Source organism: Aotus nancymaae, unplaced genomic scaffold (genome assembly GCF_030222135.1).
Source record: "Aotus nancymaae isolate 86718 unplaced genomic scaffold, 86718_ANA_hifiasm-v0.15.2.pri h1tg000043l, whole genome shotgun sequence".
Lineage (NCBI taxonomy): Eukaryota > Metazoa > Chordata > Mammalia > Primates > Aotidae > Aotus > Aotus nancymaae.
In genome coordinates, this window is record NW_026988457.1 from 14,528,934 (window position 1) to 14,543,912 (window position 14,979).

At 43.8% G+C, this 14,979-nt stretch overlaps 1 protein-coding gene across 1 annotated transcript; it reads right to left on the bottom strand.

Moving 5' to 3' along the window:
• Positions 1–4,208: 4,208 nt before the first annotated feature.
• Positions 4,209–4,652, bottom strand: LOC105731671 (fatty acid-binding protein, heart-like). Its single transcript, XM_064361708.1, has one exon. The coding sequence runs from the start codon at positions 4,650–4,652 to the stop codon at positions 4,209–4,211; it is 444 nt and encodes a 147-aa protein (XP_064217778.1).
• Positions 4,653–14,979: the final 10,327 nt, after the last annotated feature.

The window sequence follows — 14,979 nt, forward strand, 5'->3', positions numbered from 1 at the left end:
GGGTGCTCCTGTATTAGGTGCATATATATTCAGGATCGTTAGCTCTTCTTGTTGCATTGATCCTTTTACCATTATGTAATGTCCTTCTTTGTCTCTTTTGACCTTTGTTGCCTTAAAGTCTATTTTATCAGAGATGAGAATTGCAACTCCTGCTTTTTTTTTTGCTCTTTTCTTTTTTATTAATCTGGCTAGTGGTCTGTCTATTTTGTTGATCTTTTCGAAAAACCAGGTCCTGTATTTATTGATTTTTTGAAGGGCTTTTTGTGTCTCTATCTCCTTCAGTTCTGCTCTGATCTTAGTTATTTCTTGTCTTCTGCTAGGTTTGGAGTTTTTTTGATCTTGCTCCTCTAGCTCTTTCAATTTTGATGATAGGGTGTCTATTTTAGATCTTTCCTTGCTCCTCATGTGCACATTTATTGCTATATATTTTCCTGTGCATGCTTCACGAAGTTCTCATGTTGTGTTTTTCAGCTCTATCAATTCACTTATATTCCTCTCTAAGTTGTTGATTCTTGTTAGCATTTCATCAAACCTTTTTTCAAGGTTCTTAGTTTCTTTGCATTGGGTTAGAACATGTTCTTTTAGCTCAGAGAAGTTTGTTATTACCCACCTTCTGAAGCCTGATTCTGTCAATTCATCACACTCATTCTCCATCCAGCCTTGTTCCCTTGCTGGTGAGGAGTTGTGATCCCTTGTAGGAGGAGAGGCATTCTGATTTCGGGTGTGTTCATCCTTTTTGTGCTGATTTCTTCCCATCTTTGTGGATTTATCCACCTGTCATCTTTGTAGTTGTTGACTCTCAGATTGGGTCTCTGAGTGCACGTCCAGTTTGTTGATGATGAAGTTATTTCTTTCTGTTTCTTAGTTTTCCTTCTAACATTCAGGCCCCTCTGCTGTAGGACTTCTCAGGTCCACTCCAGGCCCTGCTTGCCTGGGGATCACCTGCAGTGGCTGCAGAACAGTAAGGGTTGCTGCCACTTTCTTCTTCTACTATCTTTGTCCCAGAAGGATACCTGCCAAATGTCAGTCTGAGCTCTCCTTTATGAGGTGACTCTTTGGATATATGGGGGTCAGGGAGCTGCTTGAGGAAACAGTCTGTCCTTTATAGGAGCTTACATGCTAAGCTGTGAGCTCCATTGTTCATTCAGAGGTGCTGGGCAGGTACGTTTAAGTCTGCTGCAGCGGAACTGATAAACCCCCCCCCTTTTTTTTCCCAGGTGCTCTGACCTGGGGATTTATGGCTTTATTTATGAGTTTCTGTTGTGCTGCTGCCTTTTTTTAGGGCTGCCCTGCCCAGCAAGGAGGCAGCCTAGTCACTGTCTGCCTGCAGAGGCTTTGCTGAGCTGCTGTGGGCTCCGCCCAGCTGCCGTGTGAACTTCCCTGCAGTCCTGTTTATATGGGTATAGATAGAACTGCCTCAGCAATGGCCGCCCACCTCCATAATGACAGACTCTCTCTGTTATGGTGGGCTGCCTCAGCAATGGCAGACTACCTCCATAGTGGTGGACTGCCTCAGTAATGGCGGATGCCCCTCCCTCACAGAGCTGGACCATCCCGAGTTCAGCTGTGCTTGCTGTGAAACTCTCAATCCAGAGTGTTTCAGATTGCTGTTTTATTGTGGGGGTGGGACCAGCCGAGCCTGACCACCTGGCTCCCTGCCTCAGAGCCCTTTTTTTTTGAGTTGAAAGGGTGACTCTGACTTCAAGGTGTTCCAGTCACCTGTTGAAAAGGTGCCAGGATCTTTGTGATTTCCCATGTAGCAACCCACTGCACCGACTGAAACAGCTGCACTGAGATTTGTGGTGCTTTTTTGCCTGGGGATCTCCTGGCCTGGCTCCCTGTTTCAGTCCCCTTTTTTTTTTATCAGTTGAATGGGTGACTGTATCCCAGGAGCTCCAATCACCAGCTAAAACCACTCCCAGACCCATGTATTTTGTGCGTAGAACTGCCGTGCTGGCCAAAATAGCTGCGCCTGCCAAAACAGCCACACTGGTGACCCATGGGGCTACTCTGCCTGGGAATCTCCTGGTCTGTGGGCAATAAAAATCCATCTGGAAATGCAGCATCCACTCACCCTCCGCACTTTTGCTGGGAGCTGCAATCATGAGCTGCTCCTAATCAGCCATCCAAACCAATTTTTTGAAAGATGCACCGTACAAAGGGAAATAGATATTGTGAGTAGACATATATCTATTACAGAAATTGAGTCAATAATTAATAACTTTCCAAAAAAAAAAGCATCAACCCTAGATGGTTTTCCTGGTACATCTACCAAACATTTAACAAAGAAATAATAGCAATTGTCTGTAATTTCTTGTAGATAATAGAAGCAGATGGAGCACTTTCTGACTTATTCTTGAAGGCAGAATTAACCTAAAACCAAAGCCAGATAAAGACAGAAGGAGACAGGAAACTATAGATCAATGAAAATAGATAATAGATACAAAATCCTCAACAAAATATTAGCAAATTGAATCCAGCCATATATAAAAATTAGTATATGCCACAACCAAGTGGAATTTATTCCAGGCATGTGAGGTTGGTTTAACATTTGAAATACAGTTAATGTAATCCATCACATCAAGAGGCTAAAGGGACAGTGAAAACATTAGTGATTGGCAGGGATTCGAGGGTGGGGAGAAGGATGAATACAGGTGAAACATGAAATTTTGAGAGTGGTGAAACTGCTTTATACAATATGATAGGGGTAGATACATGACATTCTGCATTACCAAAACCCAGGCACTGTATGACATAAAGAGTAAATCTTAATGTAAACCATGAACTTTAGTTAATATAATATGTCAATATTGAATCATTAACTGTAACAACCATACCACATTAGTACAAGATGTTAATAATAGGAGAAACTGCATGGGTGTGTGTGGGGGGTATGTGGAAACTCTCTAAGCTATCTGCTTAAATTATGAACTGTTTTTAAAAAGGAAGTGCATTAATGTTTCTAAAGGAGCTCACTCTTTTCTGATGCAATGTTGCTTTTCTATAGATGTAACAAGGTGAGGGAGATGCAGACTGGCAGGAAAAAGCACCAAGTCTAATGAACTCCTTTACCCTGAAGAGATCTGGGCCCCTTTCACAACCTACCATATCAACCTCTTAACCTATATATTATTTTGTCAGATGTTTGTCTTTGTAATGAAAATGCTTAAGCTCTTTTGTTCCTATGCAATACAACATTTAGCAGTAGAATGCACTTCCCCTCCATACACTATGCCTAAAACCACTTATTGTACTGGGTCTATTTGCAGTATAAGGAAAAAGGCTATAGGGCTAAAAACCAAGTTAGAATCGCTTTCGGGCTTTTTTTTTTTTTTTAACTGTAAATCGCTGATTCACTTTCTGACGCTCTTGCTTCTAAATTAGTCTAAGGGAAGCACACAGGCAAACTTGATAAAAGGCTTTAAAAGAATCCTGACTGCTTGGGCTCTGGTCTTTCTGACCTTATTAAGTGGGGTTGGGGACATTTAAGCCCTTCTCTTTTTTCGATCACCACTGCAGAGCTTGCTGAAATCTCAAAGGCTAACTCATCTTGCTAACCATCCATCAGGGGTAATTTAAAGGAAGAAGGCCAGAAAATGTTTTGCCTTTAAGAATAAAAGAGAATTAGTAATGGGGTTTTTATTTTATTCTAGCACCTTACACTATCTGCAGTGGCCAATTGCAAACTACTGTGATTTTAATGGTACAGAAGCATTAATCTGTAATCAGATGATGTTAAATACATTACTCTATACTTAATAGTCACTGGTGCTGCTAAGGAAGTTAAGGGACACTAAGAACCCTAAATCTTTAAATTATGATTAAATTAAATCCTTAAATTAGTGTGGTAGGTTCTTCTGTCTCAGCAGTTTTCAAAGTGGGGTCCTGAAACCTTTTCAGTTGGATCAGGAAAGAGTTTTTGCTGTTTTCATAATAATTCAAAGACATGATTTGCGCATTTCACTAGATTGACTTTGGACTGATATTGGATAATTTTTTTTTTTTTTTTTTTTTTTTTTTGGTCCTTGGTTCTGCTTTCTTGACCTCAGAGCACATTTTGAATGCCACTAAAAAAAACAAACCACATATACAATGGGAACTGGAACTGGATCTGAATTCTCTTGAGGCACTGGACCTCAGAAGTATTCCCCAACAAAGTGGATTTATATAAAATGCAGAGGAAATAAATGAGGCAGTGTGGTGCTGAGTCAGATGGTAGCAGAGGAGTGATCAGCGACAGCGCAGGCAGGTGATACCTCTTTCTCATAAGTGCAAGTGTGAACCTCAGTGCCCTGGGTGAGTGTCAGGATGAGTTTCCCATCACTTAGCTCCCACACAAGTGTCCTCTTTTGCCCGTCCCACTTCTGCAGGTAAACAAGTTTGCCTCCATCCAGTGTCACAATGGACTTGACCTTATTGTCATCTGCTATTGTCCCATCAAACTCCACCCCCAGCTTAAAGCTAATCTCTGTGGTCTTGAATGTGCTCTGTGTTTTTAAGGTGATAATGTTCCCATTCTTTTTGCTGATTGTGGTAGGCTTCATCATGCTAGCCACCTGCCTGGTAGCAAAACCCACCCCGATAGACTTCATGTAGTCATCAAAATTCTCACTGTCCAAGAGCTTCCAGGTGCACAGGAAGGCATCCACCATGGTGATGCTGGCCTAGGCAGATAAAGAAGCTGCAAGAGAGCAGGTGTGCAAGGACTTGGACTGCCAATATTGGATACAATTTCTGGTACCTTAGGACAAGTTGAGGCAGCGGCACTAAACTACTAATAATCATTGTATTCTTCCCCACCAGGCACTGGCAATATAACTTGTGAGTATCATCTTGCCCCAACCCATCTGTCATGACTTTCTCACAGCTATTAAAACATATTCTACAAGCAGAAACTTATGTTTTAGATGAATAAATGCAGGTTCTTGAGGAAAGGCACTTTTGTGATTGTTTGAACTGTGAACTCAACAATCTGCTTTTCCATGGAACAACATACTTGTTTGAAAGGCCAACTGATAGACAGACTGTAGCTATTCAGAGTGTATATTTGGCAGGAATTTTGTCAAAAATGAGAAACCTGAGTCTGACATTACAAGGAAAACAAATGACAGTATTTATAGCCAATGATAAAATTTGAGCTCTTAAGTGAAAATTAGAATTTTGGGATACTTGCATATGCCGCTATAAGCTTGGCAGCTTTGCAATACTTAAAGACTTTTTCTGATGAGAACAGTGGTAATATGAATGGATGTAATGTTTTGATACTATTGTAAGGGTTATTGCCGAGTTTAAAATGAGGAAACTGAGGCCAGCACAAGAAGATTCAATGTGAATTTATCCAGCTCCCGGGCGAGGTTCTGCAGTCTGACAGGAGGGGCTGGAGAAGTTGCACGGACTCCTCTCAGACGTGGGGTTTTATAGGGAGTGGAGGCGTTCTGATTGGCTGTGGGAGAGCAGGACGTGGGTGGGGCAAGCTGCCATTGGCAGGTAAGCGGGATGCACAATGCTATTGGGCAGATTTGCAAGGCTTCTTTTGCATTTTGGTGGGGTTTTCCAATGGCTGGCTAGGTGCTGAGTGCAAAGCCTAGTGCCAAGTGCAGAAGTAGGCATGGGGTGATGATGTGGTTTCTAGGCACGGAGAGGGATGGGCATGGTCAAGCTCCCAGGGGCAAGGGGAGCGTGTCCAAGCTCCCGGCGAGGCGACCGGCCTTACATTCTGACCTTTTTGATGTTATAGGATGCTGCTCTTTCTGGCTACTTCCTGTTGAATGGGGCAGACTGAGGGGAACAGGTCAGTTGGCCAGTGCCTTGGTTGGGAGCTGGATATGGGGGCAAAGCAGCATCTGGTTGACAGCCACTAATCCAATTTCTCGCATATGAGCTTGCAGGAACTTTTACCGTTGTGTTGCAGCTGGAGCTGTTGGCCGTTCCATAGCAGAGAAAGAGATCTTGGGAGTGCATCTTGAACAGTGGGATATCCGTTAGGGTGGTGTCAGACCCCATAGATGATCGTGACAGGTTGAACCCAGTCCAGAGGGGAACTGCGGCTAAGGGGAGTTTGTTAAGGGAGGCACATAAAAAGCAATTAGTGAAGTTTATGGCTTCGACTAACGTTATCCAAGAGAAAGGTTGGGGGTTGTTGCACCTTCATTATCGCCCTTATTATCATCACTGCCATCACCACAACCTTTATCATCACCACCTTCAGCATCATCACCTTTACCATCACTACCATTACCATCATCACCATTACCATAACCTTCATTATGATCATCACCACTTTCACCATCATCACCATCACCTCCATCACCTCCATCATCACAACATACTACCATCACCTTCATTATCAACTTTATTATCACCTTCATCATAACCATCATCACCTTCATCATCACTACTTTCATTACCACCACCATTATTAACAGTCACCTTCATCTCAAGGGCCTGAGTTGGTTAGTTAAGGTGGCCTCATTCTGTAGGTCCATCGGGGAGGTGATGTGCCTCGAGGATGGCTGAATCTGTGACTACTGCATAGGGCGCTTTTCATCAGCCCTCGGCTGTCACTATTGAACTCCCATTTACATAAAAGGGAAGGTCTGGGCTAGAGAAGGAAGGTTAGACAGGTCCTCCTGAGGTGTAACAAATGTATCTATTAGTTTAGGACAGGAATGGACTGGGGAGGAGGAATGGGATGGAAGGGGAAACAAAGTAGCTGGGTTGAGTGGAGAAGTGGGATGAAGGCTGACTGAAGGATTTTCAAAGAGAAAGTAAGACTCAGGGTGTAGAGGAATGGTAAAGAAGGCATCCTTGAGGTCAAGAACTGTAAAAAGGGAGGTAGTGGAGGGAATGTTGGATAGCAGAGTGTATGGGTTGGGGACTACAGGGTGAAGGGGTACCACTGCCTCGTTGATAAGGCGTAGGTCCTGAACTAACCGGTAGTTACCGGCTGACTTTTGGACTGGCAAGATAGGAGTGTTGCAAGGGGAACTGGTGGGGATAAGGAGTCCCTGGGCTAGAAGTCGGGTAATGATAGGCTTTAGGCCCTGACAGTGGGTTTTTGAGATGGAAAACTGAGGACGTGAGGGAAAGTGGGTAGGATTTTTAAGAAGTATTTTAACTGGCGTGTGATGTCTGGCCACTACAGGCTTAGAGGTATCTTATACCAAGGGATTAACCACATCAGGAGGGATAGGGGGTTGAGGTGAAGGGTTAAGACAGGGCATGGTGTTGGTTAGGAGGGGCAGTAGGAGGTGTGCGGGAGATGGGCTTGAGTATGGGGGGCTAGTGAATTGGAGAGTGGCCCCCACAGTCTGGAGAATATCTTGTCCTAACAGGGGAACTGGGCATGAGGGTATGATTAGAAAAGAGTGAGAAAAGGGGTGTTCTTCGAGGACACAGGCTAAAGGATGAGTTTGATTAGGGCAGGAAGGCTTTCCATCAATTCCCATAACTGAAACCTGGGAAGATATGCTAGGCCCTGAGTAGGAAGGCAATACAGAATAAGTAGCTCCCATATCCACTAGGAAGGACGTGGACTTACCTGCTACCTGCAGTGTTACCCTGGGCTTGGCAAGCGTGATGGGGTGTCATTGAGTCCAGGCTGCGTCGGTCATCCAGAAGGCCTAGAAATTCAGGCGAAGGGATTGCTTCCTGCAGACCGGCCTGCCCCTCACATAGAGGTGTTGGGGATGAGCCCATAGTCTGGGACGGACAGTCAACCTTCCAGTGTCCAGCCTGTTTGCAGCTTGGACAGGGTCCAGGAGGTGGACAAGGACAGGGGCACTACCATGCCCAATGTCCCTCTTGACCACATTTGAAACAGGGTCCAGGTGGGGCCCTTGAAGAATTTTTTGAGGGTTTCAATGGACCCCTTCCACTAGATGTTTGGTGGGCTGCTGGCCTCAGGGCTGCTACAAGAGCTTGGACTGCTCGTCTGGGGTGAGGGTGGAGGATAGGATTACATATGTGTCTGATAGATCAGAGAGGGAGAAGGGAACGTGCACTTGGACAAGGTCTTCTACTCTGACCACCTCATGGAGGGGGCAAAGGAGGGAGGTTTTGTCCTTGGGAGCACAGCACGAGCGGGTGTGAGCACTAACAGGAGAGGCCAGGTTGGGATTAGGAGGTGGAGGAGCTGAGGGGTGTTGAGGTTTTTCATAGGGCAGAGGATTATTGGGTCAGGCCAGCGGAAAGGAGAGTTCCTTGGGCACATCGGGGTTGGAAAATGAAGAGGAGGAGGGTGGAGGGGCTAAGGGCGAAGAGGAGGTTTCTTTGGCTAGGAGCACCTGGGCAGTGGTGCAAGAGGAGCAGAGGGTGGGGCGGGGACGAAGATACCAGAAAGCCTCCACGTAGGGGCTCTCTGACCATTTATTGTTCTTTTTGCAAAAGTTATCTAAGTCTGTCAGGACATTGAAGTCGAATGTGCCCTCCGGAGGCCACTTAGACTGGTTGTCTAGAGGATACTGTGGCCAGGCTACAGTGGAGAGGAAGAGTAACTTTTTCTTTTTTATGGAACGCCCTAGTCTGGGTAAATTCTGGACTAGGCATCCTGATGGTGACTTGGGGTCTAAGCAGGACTCCTGATTACCCATAGTTGGCTTTTGTGGGGCGGTCATGGGCGAGCAAGAGATAGGAACAGGTATTACACCCAACACGGGCAGAAGTGTTCCTTTCCTGGAGGAGGTGGCTGAGAGAACTTACAGGCTGCAATGATTGTAATAAGGAAGAAAATAAAAAGAGACAGAACTAGGGCTATCTGCCACATGGGAGAGTTTGAGGAAGAGACCTCAGTGACAGAAGAGGAATAGGAGAATAAAGGAGAACAGAGTTATTTCTAGGGGCGTGAATTCAGCAAAGGTTCCCTGCAACCAGTGGTCTGTTACCCACTGTAGAATATCTTCTACTTCAGGGGAAGCAGGCCTAAGCCACTGTATATCAGCCAGCAGGAGTCTAATAAAACTGGCGAATCTACAACAAAGACAGAACCACATATAGGATTGACGGACAAGGGATGGGGGCCCTCCAGATGGGAGACCAGTCTGATGCATTCCGGGCGACATCCCCAAAGGGATGTTTCAGGGCGTCTTGGCTAAGGTATACCTGTATAACCCCTGGGCCTGGTCACCTCAGAACTTTCGGTCCAGAGGTGAATCACCGTTATGCCTTATGACGTCTCCGTGGAACCACGGGTTGAGGCCCACACAAGTCCCATAGCCGTTAGGCTGTGGGACTACACATAAACTCACTCACTCACTCATTCATGCCGGGGGTAGAAAGAGAAACTGAAGGTATAGTTACTCCATAAAGCAGGAAACAGCCATTGTTGAGAGAGAGAGAGAGAGAGAGAGAGAGAGAGAGAGAGAGAGATGGATGGAGAGTTAAGAGCAGGAAACGGCCACCATCTTGGGAGAAATGGCCTCCATCTTAAGAGAGAGAGAGTTAAGAGAGAAACTGAAAGTACAGTTACTCAACTAACGGGAGCGTTTATGCCAATGGGCTGGTTTGAGATAAACATTTTGGTGACGTAAGCCCGGGGATTTGGCTCTGCCATGAGGCAGGGCTTGGGTTTACAAACGGGACTTCTGATTACCCACACCTCAGTCGCTGCTGCGGAGGCGGTCGGAAGAGTGGCTCAGCATCCCAGGCTGTGCTACCAAACACTGGAGAATAGAGGGTTCAGGAAAGTGGGGACGTCTCCCTCAAAATCCTGACCCTGAGAAACCCCTCACAGGGAGAAGACAAGAGTGTAAGGACATCTCCTCTACACTCAGGTCCTCAAGAAGCCAGAGTCCTGGACTCATGGCGGACGAGAAGGAGTCCCTGACGTTGCAGCAGTTACGAGCAGGGAGTCCACAAGGCAAACAGCGGGAGGAGTAGTGGGCAACAGAAGTCTTACCTTGTGGTGGAATGGCTGAACGGCTCCCCTGTCCAGCTTTGAGTGGAGGAGTCAGTTTCCCCCAGGAGGGGTCTTACAACTCCTCCTGGGTTTTGGCACCACTTGTAAGGGTTATTGCCAAGTTTAAAATGAGGAAACTGAGGCCAGCACAAGAAGATTCAATGTGAATTTATTTAGCTCCTGGGCGGGGTTCTGCGGTCTGACAGGAGGGGCCGGAGAAGTCACACGGACTCCTCTCAGATGTGGGGTTTTATAGGGAGTGGGGTTTTATAGGGAATTCCGATTGGCTGTGGGAGAGCAGGACGTGGGTGGGGCAAGCTGCCATTGGCAGGTAAGTGGGATGCACAATGCTATTGGGCAGATTTACAAGGCTTCTTTTGCATTTTGGCGGGGTTTTCCAATGGCTGGCTAGGTGCTGAGTGCAAAGCCTAGTGCCGAGTGCAGAAGTGGGTGCGGGGTGATGATGTAGTTTCTAGGTGCAGAGAGGAATGGGCGTGGCCGAGCTCCCGAAGGGAGGTGGGGGTGTGTCTGAGCTCCCAGCGAGGCGACTGGCCTTACAGCTATATACTACAAGTGTCACTATTTCAAAGATCTGCCGTTATTTTCCCAAAGACCAATGCATGATGTTACAAAGTGACATGGTTTGGCTGTGTCCTCACTCAAATCTCATCTTGAATTGTAATGCCCACAATTCTCATGTGTTGTGGGAGGAACCTGGTGGGAGGTGGTTGAATTATGTATGGGGGTGGGTCTTTCCTGCGCTATTCTTGTGATAGTAAATGAGTGTCATGAGATCTGATGGTTTTAAACATGGAAGCTTCCCTGCACAAGCTCTCTTCTCTTATCAGCTGCCATGTGAAACATGCCTTTCACCTTCCACCATGATTGTGAGGCCTCCCCAGCCATGTGGGAATGTAAGTTCAATCAACCTCTTTCTTTTGTAAATTACCCAGTCTCAGGTCTGTCTTTATCAGCAGCATGAAAATGGACTAATACACCAACAAAATTCAAAATGTAAGGAAGACTAATGGATTTTAATGTAATGGTTTTAGATTCCACGTTGCAGCTCATCTTTAAGAAACTGCCACTTGTTAAGGTTTGTGCAGTATCAGAAAAGAATATCCCAATGATCTGAAATGGTTGTTATACTACTTCTCCTCCTTTCAATTTCATATCTGTGTGAGGCTAAATTTTCTTCATATACTTCAACCAAAAGTGTACCTTGTAACAGAGTGAATGCACAAGTGGATTTGAGAGTCCAGCTGTGCTGTATCTGGCTGTATTAAGCCAGAGATTAAGGAAATTTGCAAAGATATAAAACAATGTCATTTTTCTCACTGATTTTTTAAATTAAAAATTTTAGATTTGTGATACATGTAGATTTGCAGAAAATTTTAGAAAATAATACAGAGTGTTGGGCACTGTGGCTCATGCCTGTAATTCCAACTATTCAGGAGGCTGTGGCAAGAGGATCCTTTGAGCCAAGGCGTTCAAGGGTGTAGTCAGCTGTGATTGCACCACTGCATTCTAGCCTAGGGAGAGAGTGACTCTATCTCTTAAAAAGAAAAGAGGAGAAAAGAAGGAAAGAAATAAATATAGAATGATCCTGTAAACCCTCAAAAGTAACACCTTGCAAAACTGTGATGCAATATCACAACAAAATATTGGCATTGATACAATCTACCATCCTCAGATTTCCTATTTTATTTGCACCTGTGTGCACATTTGTATGTGTGTGTATATTTAGTTCTGTGTAATTTTAATGCATGTGTTGTTTCATGTTTCTTCTGCCACAGTAAAAATACAGAGAAATTCCCTCTCTACAAAGGTCCCTCTTGTTGTCCTTTGATGACCCTTCCCACCTCCCTCCCAATCCTTCTTTCTATAATATGGGTGTTTTTTTTTTCTGCTTATAATTGTTCCATTTTATTATCAGTTGATGTTAATCTCTTTAAAATTTTTAATTGACACATAATAATTGTACGTCTCTATGGGGTACGGTGTGATATTTCAGTACATTTATGCCATGTGTAATGATCAAAGTAATTAGCATATCCATCACCTCAAACATTGATCATTTATTTGTGCTGAAACATTCAAAAATCCTTTTTTCTAGCTATTTGAACACATAGAATAAATTATTGTTCACCTAGTCACCTTACAGTGTTGAAGAACACTGAGCTCATTTCTCCTGTCTAGCCATAATCCTGTATCTGCTAATCAATCTCTCATCTCCTCTCCCTCCTTCCTCCCCAGCCTCCCGATCCCCCATTCTATCCTCTACTTCTATGAGACCAACTTACTGAGCTTCCATATGAGTCACACTTTGTTTTTTGTTTGAAAGATATAGTTCTTTTTTATAAGAACATGTTAATTATGTTAACAGGCAATGGGTCTATTCTTATTTTGTTTTTATTTTTTGAGATGGAATTTTGCTCTGTTGCCCAGGCAGGAGTGCAGTGGTGCCATCTCGGCTCACTGCAACCTACACCTCCTAGGTTCAAGCGGTCCTCCTGCCTCCGCCTCCTGAGTAGCTGAGATCACACCTAGCTAATTTTTTTATGTTTTTAGTTGACACGGCGTTTCACCATGTTGGCCAGGCTGATCTCAAACTTCTGACCTTAAGTGATCTGCCTGCTTCGGCCTCCCAAAGTGCTGAGATGACAGGCATGAGGCACTGCACCTGGCCTATTCTTATTTTAAAATAAATTACATATTGAAGAATCTTTTAGTTTAATTTCTAACATGCTAAATATTGATAAATGTAACCACATAAATAGAGATCTTTGGAGTTCTCAGTAACTTTTAAGAGTTTAACAGGGTCCTAAGATTAGAAAGTTGGAAAAACACATGAAACAAGTCCATAGACACCATTATCTTTTGGGTTAACTCTCTTGAATCGTTAGTAATCTTTTCTTCATAGAGTTTCATTGATTTTTTTTGTTGTTGAGATGGAGTCTTGCTCTGTTGCCTAGGCCGGAGTGCAGTGGTGTGATCTCGGCTCACTGCAACCTCCGCTTCCCAGGTTCAAGTGACTCTCCTACCTCAGTCTCCTGAGTAGCTGGGGCTACAGGCACATGCCACCACACCAGCTAATTTTTTGTATTTTTAGTAGAGATGGGGTTTCACCATGTTGGCCAGGCTCATCTTGAACTCCTGACCTCAGTGATCTGCCAGCCTCGGCCTCCCAAAGTGCTGGGATTGCAGGCATGAGCCATCACACCCAGCTGAATTTTTAATATTTCTCACAATGCCCATGAGAGTGCTAAGCCTAGTTTGCACTCAGTAAATATAAACAGAATTGATGCAAATATCTTCATCAACTTTATAAGCTTCATCACTGTGGTTGTGGCTTTTTTGGCAACAATGGACTCTGTGTATACAGGTGTTGCTCAGCAATCTAGATGTGTTCTTGGAAAACTGTGTGTGACTGAAAATGTGAAGCATCTACCTATTTGCCTCAGTATTTATCACTTGAAATCATTTTCAGTTTGCTTATCAACTGATGTGATGACTGCAGGTTCTCTTTGGTCCCTGTTTCTTTTCATCAAAGTTAATGATCACTCATCAAACCTAGAGAAGCTTCATAGTCAGTCACTAAGGAAAAAAGGATACAAAATCCTTCCCCTTAAGGAATGTACAAAGCAAGGTGATTATTCTTTTTAGAAAGACTTGTGAGAATTTACAGGGGCTGTGGTAAAGTGGGTTAAATACAGCAAATCCTAAGATGGAGAGACCCTACCCTGTGTCCCCTTGAATGCGTGGCCAGGCGAGTATGATGACAGATACACATGCTGAAACATACAGGGTTAGAGTTAGAAACTGTCAGAATCTCTATTATTTCATTGAGCTTGTCATTGTGAGCTTCTGTAGAAGGGAGAGAAAATTCTAATAGCCATCTCAACACTGAAAACTTCTCTGGGTTTAAAAATTGTTTTATTAAAGACATAAGATTCAAGTAAATATTAATGCAACTGCTAATAGTAATAATGACAGTAATAAAACTCAGGAAGTTTATTTTAAACTCACTTATATCCAAAGTAGTTAATAGTAATTTGTGATTTTCATTATGCCTTCCTCCAGCCATTTGTCATGACTTTCTAAAAGCTATTAAAACATGTTTTACAAATGGAAGTTTACATTTTAAATGACTGGATGCAGGCTCTGGCAAAAAAGAAAAAACAAACCCAACTCGGCAACAAGAGAGTCCTATCTATTTAATGGAAGAAAATCAAAACATAGAAATTTGTCATGTAATCATGCTAGGTAGCATCACCTCAATTTTATCAGCTAACCAGATTTCTTTGTTCAATTTACTAGTCATAAACCCAATTATTTAAAATTCAGAAAACAGATAAAGTGACCTGCATAGTTAATTCAGTTTTTTTCCCCTTAAAACACAATAAGAATTATTTATTGAGCACTGACAATTGGAAAGGCACTGGGCTAAGTACTGGAAAGAATTATAAAATGACATGGAATCTCTTCCCATGGCACTTGGTTGGTGCTTCCTTTAAATTTTTTCCAACTTTTAAGGATTCAATGTGTCATAGTCCATTTTGTGCCGTTATAACAAATTCCCTGAGACTGGGTAATTCATATAGAATAGAAGTTTATTTCTCATGGTTCTGGAGGTTGGGAATTCCAAGATCAAGGTGACTGCAGGTTTGGGCATCTGATGAGGGCAGCTGTCTGCTTCCAAGATGGCTCCTTGAGTACTGCATCCTTCAGATGGAGGAACACTGTGTCCTCGCATGGGGGAAGGTGGAAGGCAAAGAGGGACAAACTCCCTTTGTCAAGTTGTTTTATAAGGGCACCGAATCCCATTCTTGAGAGAGGTGTTCTCATGGCCTATCCACTCCTTAAAGGCCCCACCTCCTAATAGTATTTTAAATTTTGGAGGGGACATGTTCAAACTATAGCATTCTGATCACCATTATATTTATCTGCTTCAGACAAATTTGGAGAATTTGACTTAGAGCACAGTTGTTCATAGCCCCCAAATTCCATTCCAGCATTTCCTTGCTATAGCCTGGTCACCATCCATCGCCCTTAGACCAGATGTAGGAGAAAGTAGCTGCTTC

What these genes read in the sequence shown, in the direction of transcription:
- LOC105731671 (XM_064361708.1), bottom strand. Translation starts at nt 4,652, where the DNA reads ATGGTGGATGCCTTCCTGTGCACCTGGAAGCTCTTGGACAGTGAGAAT.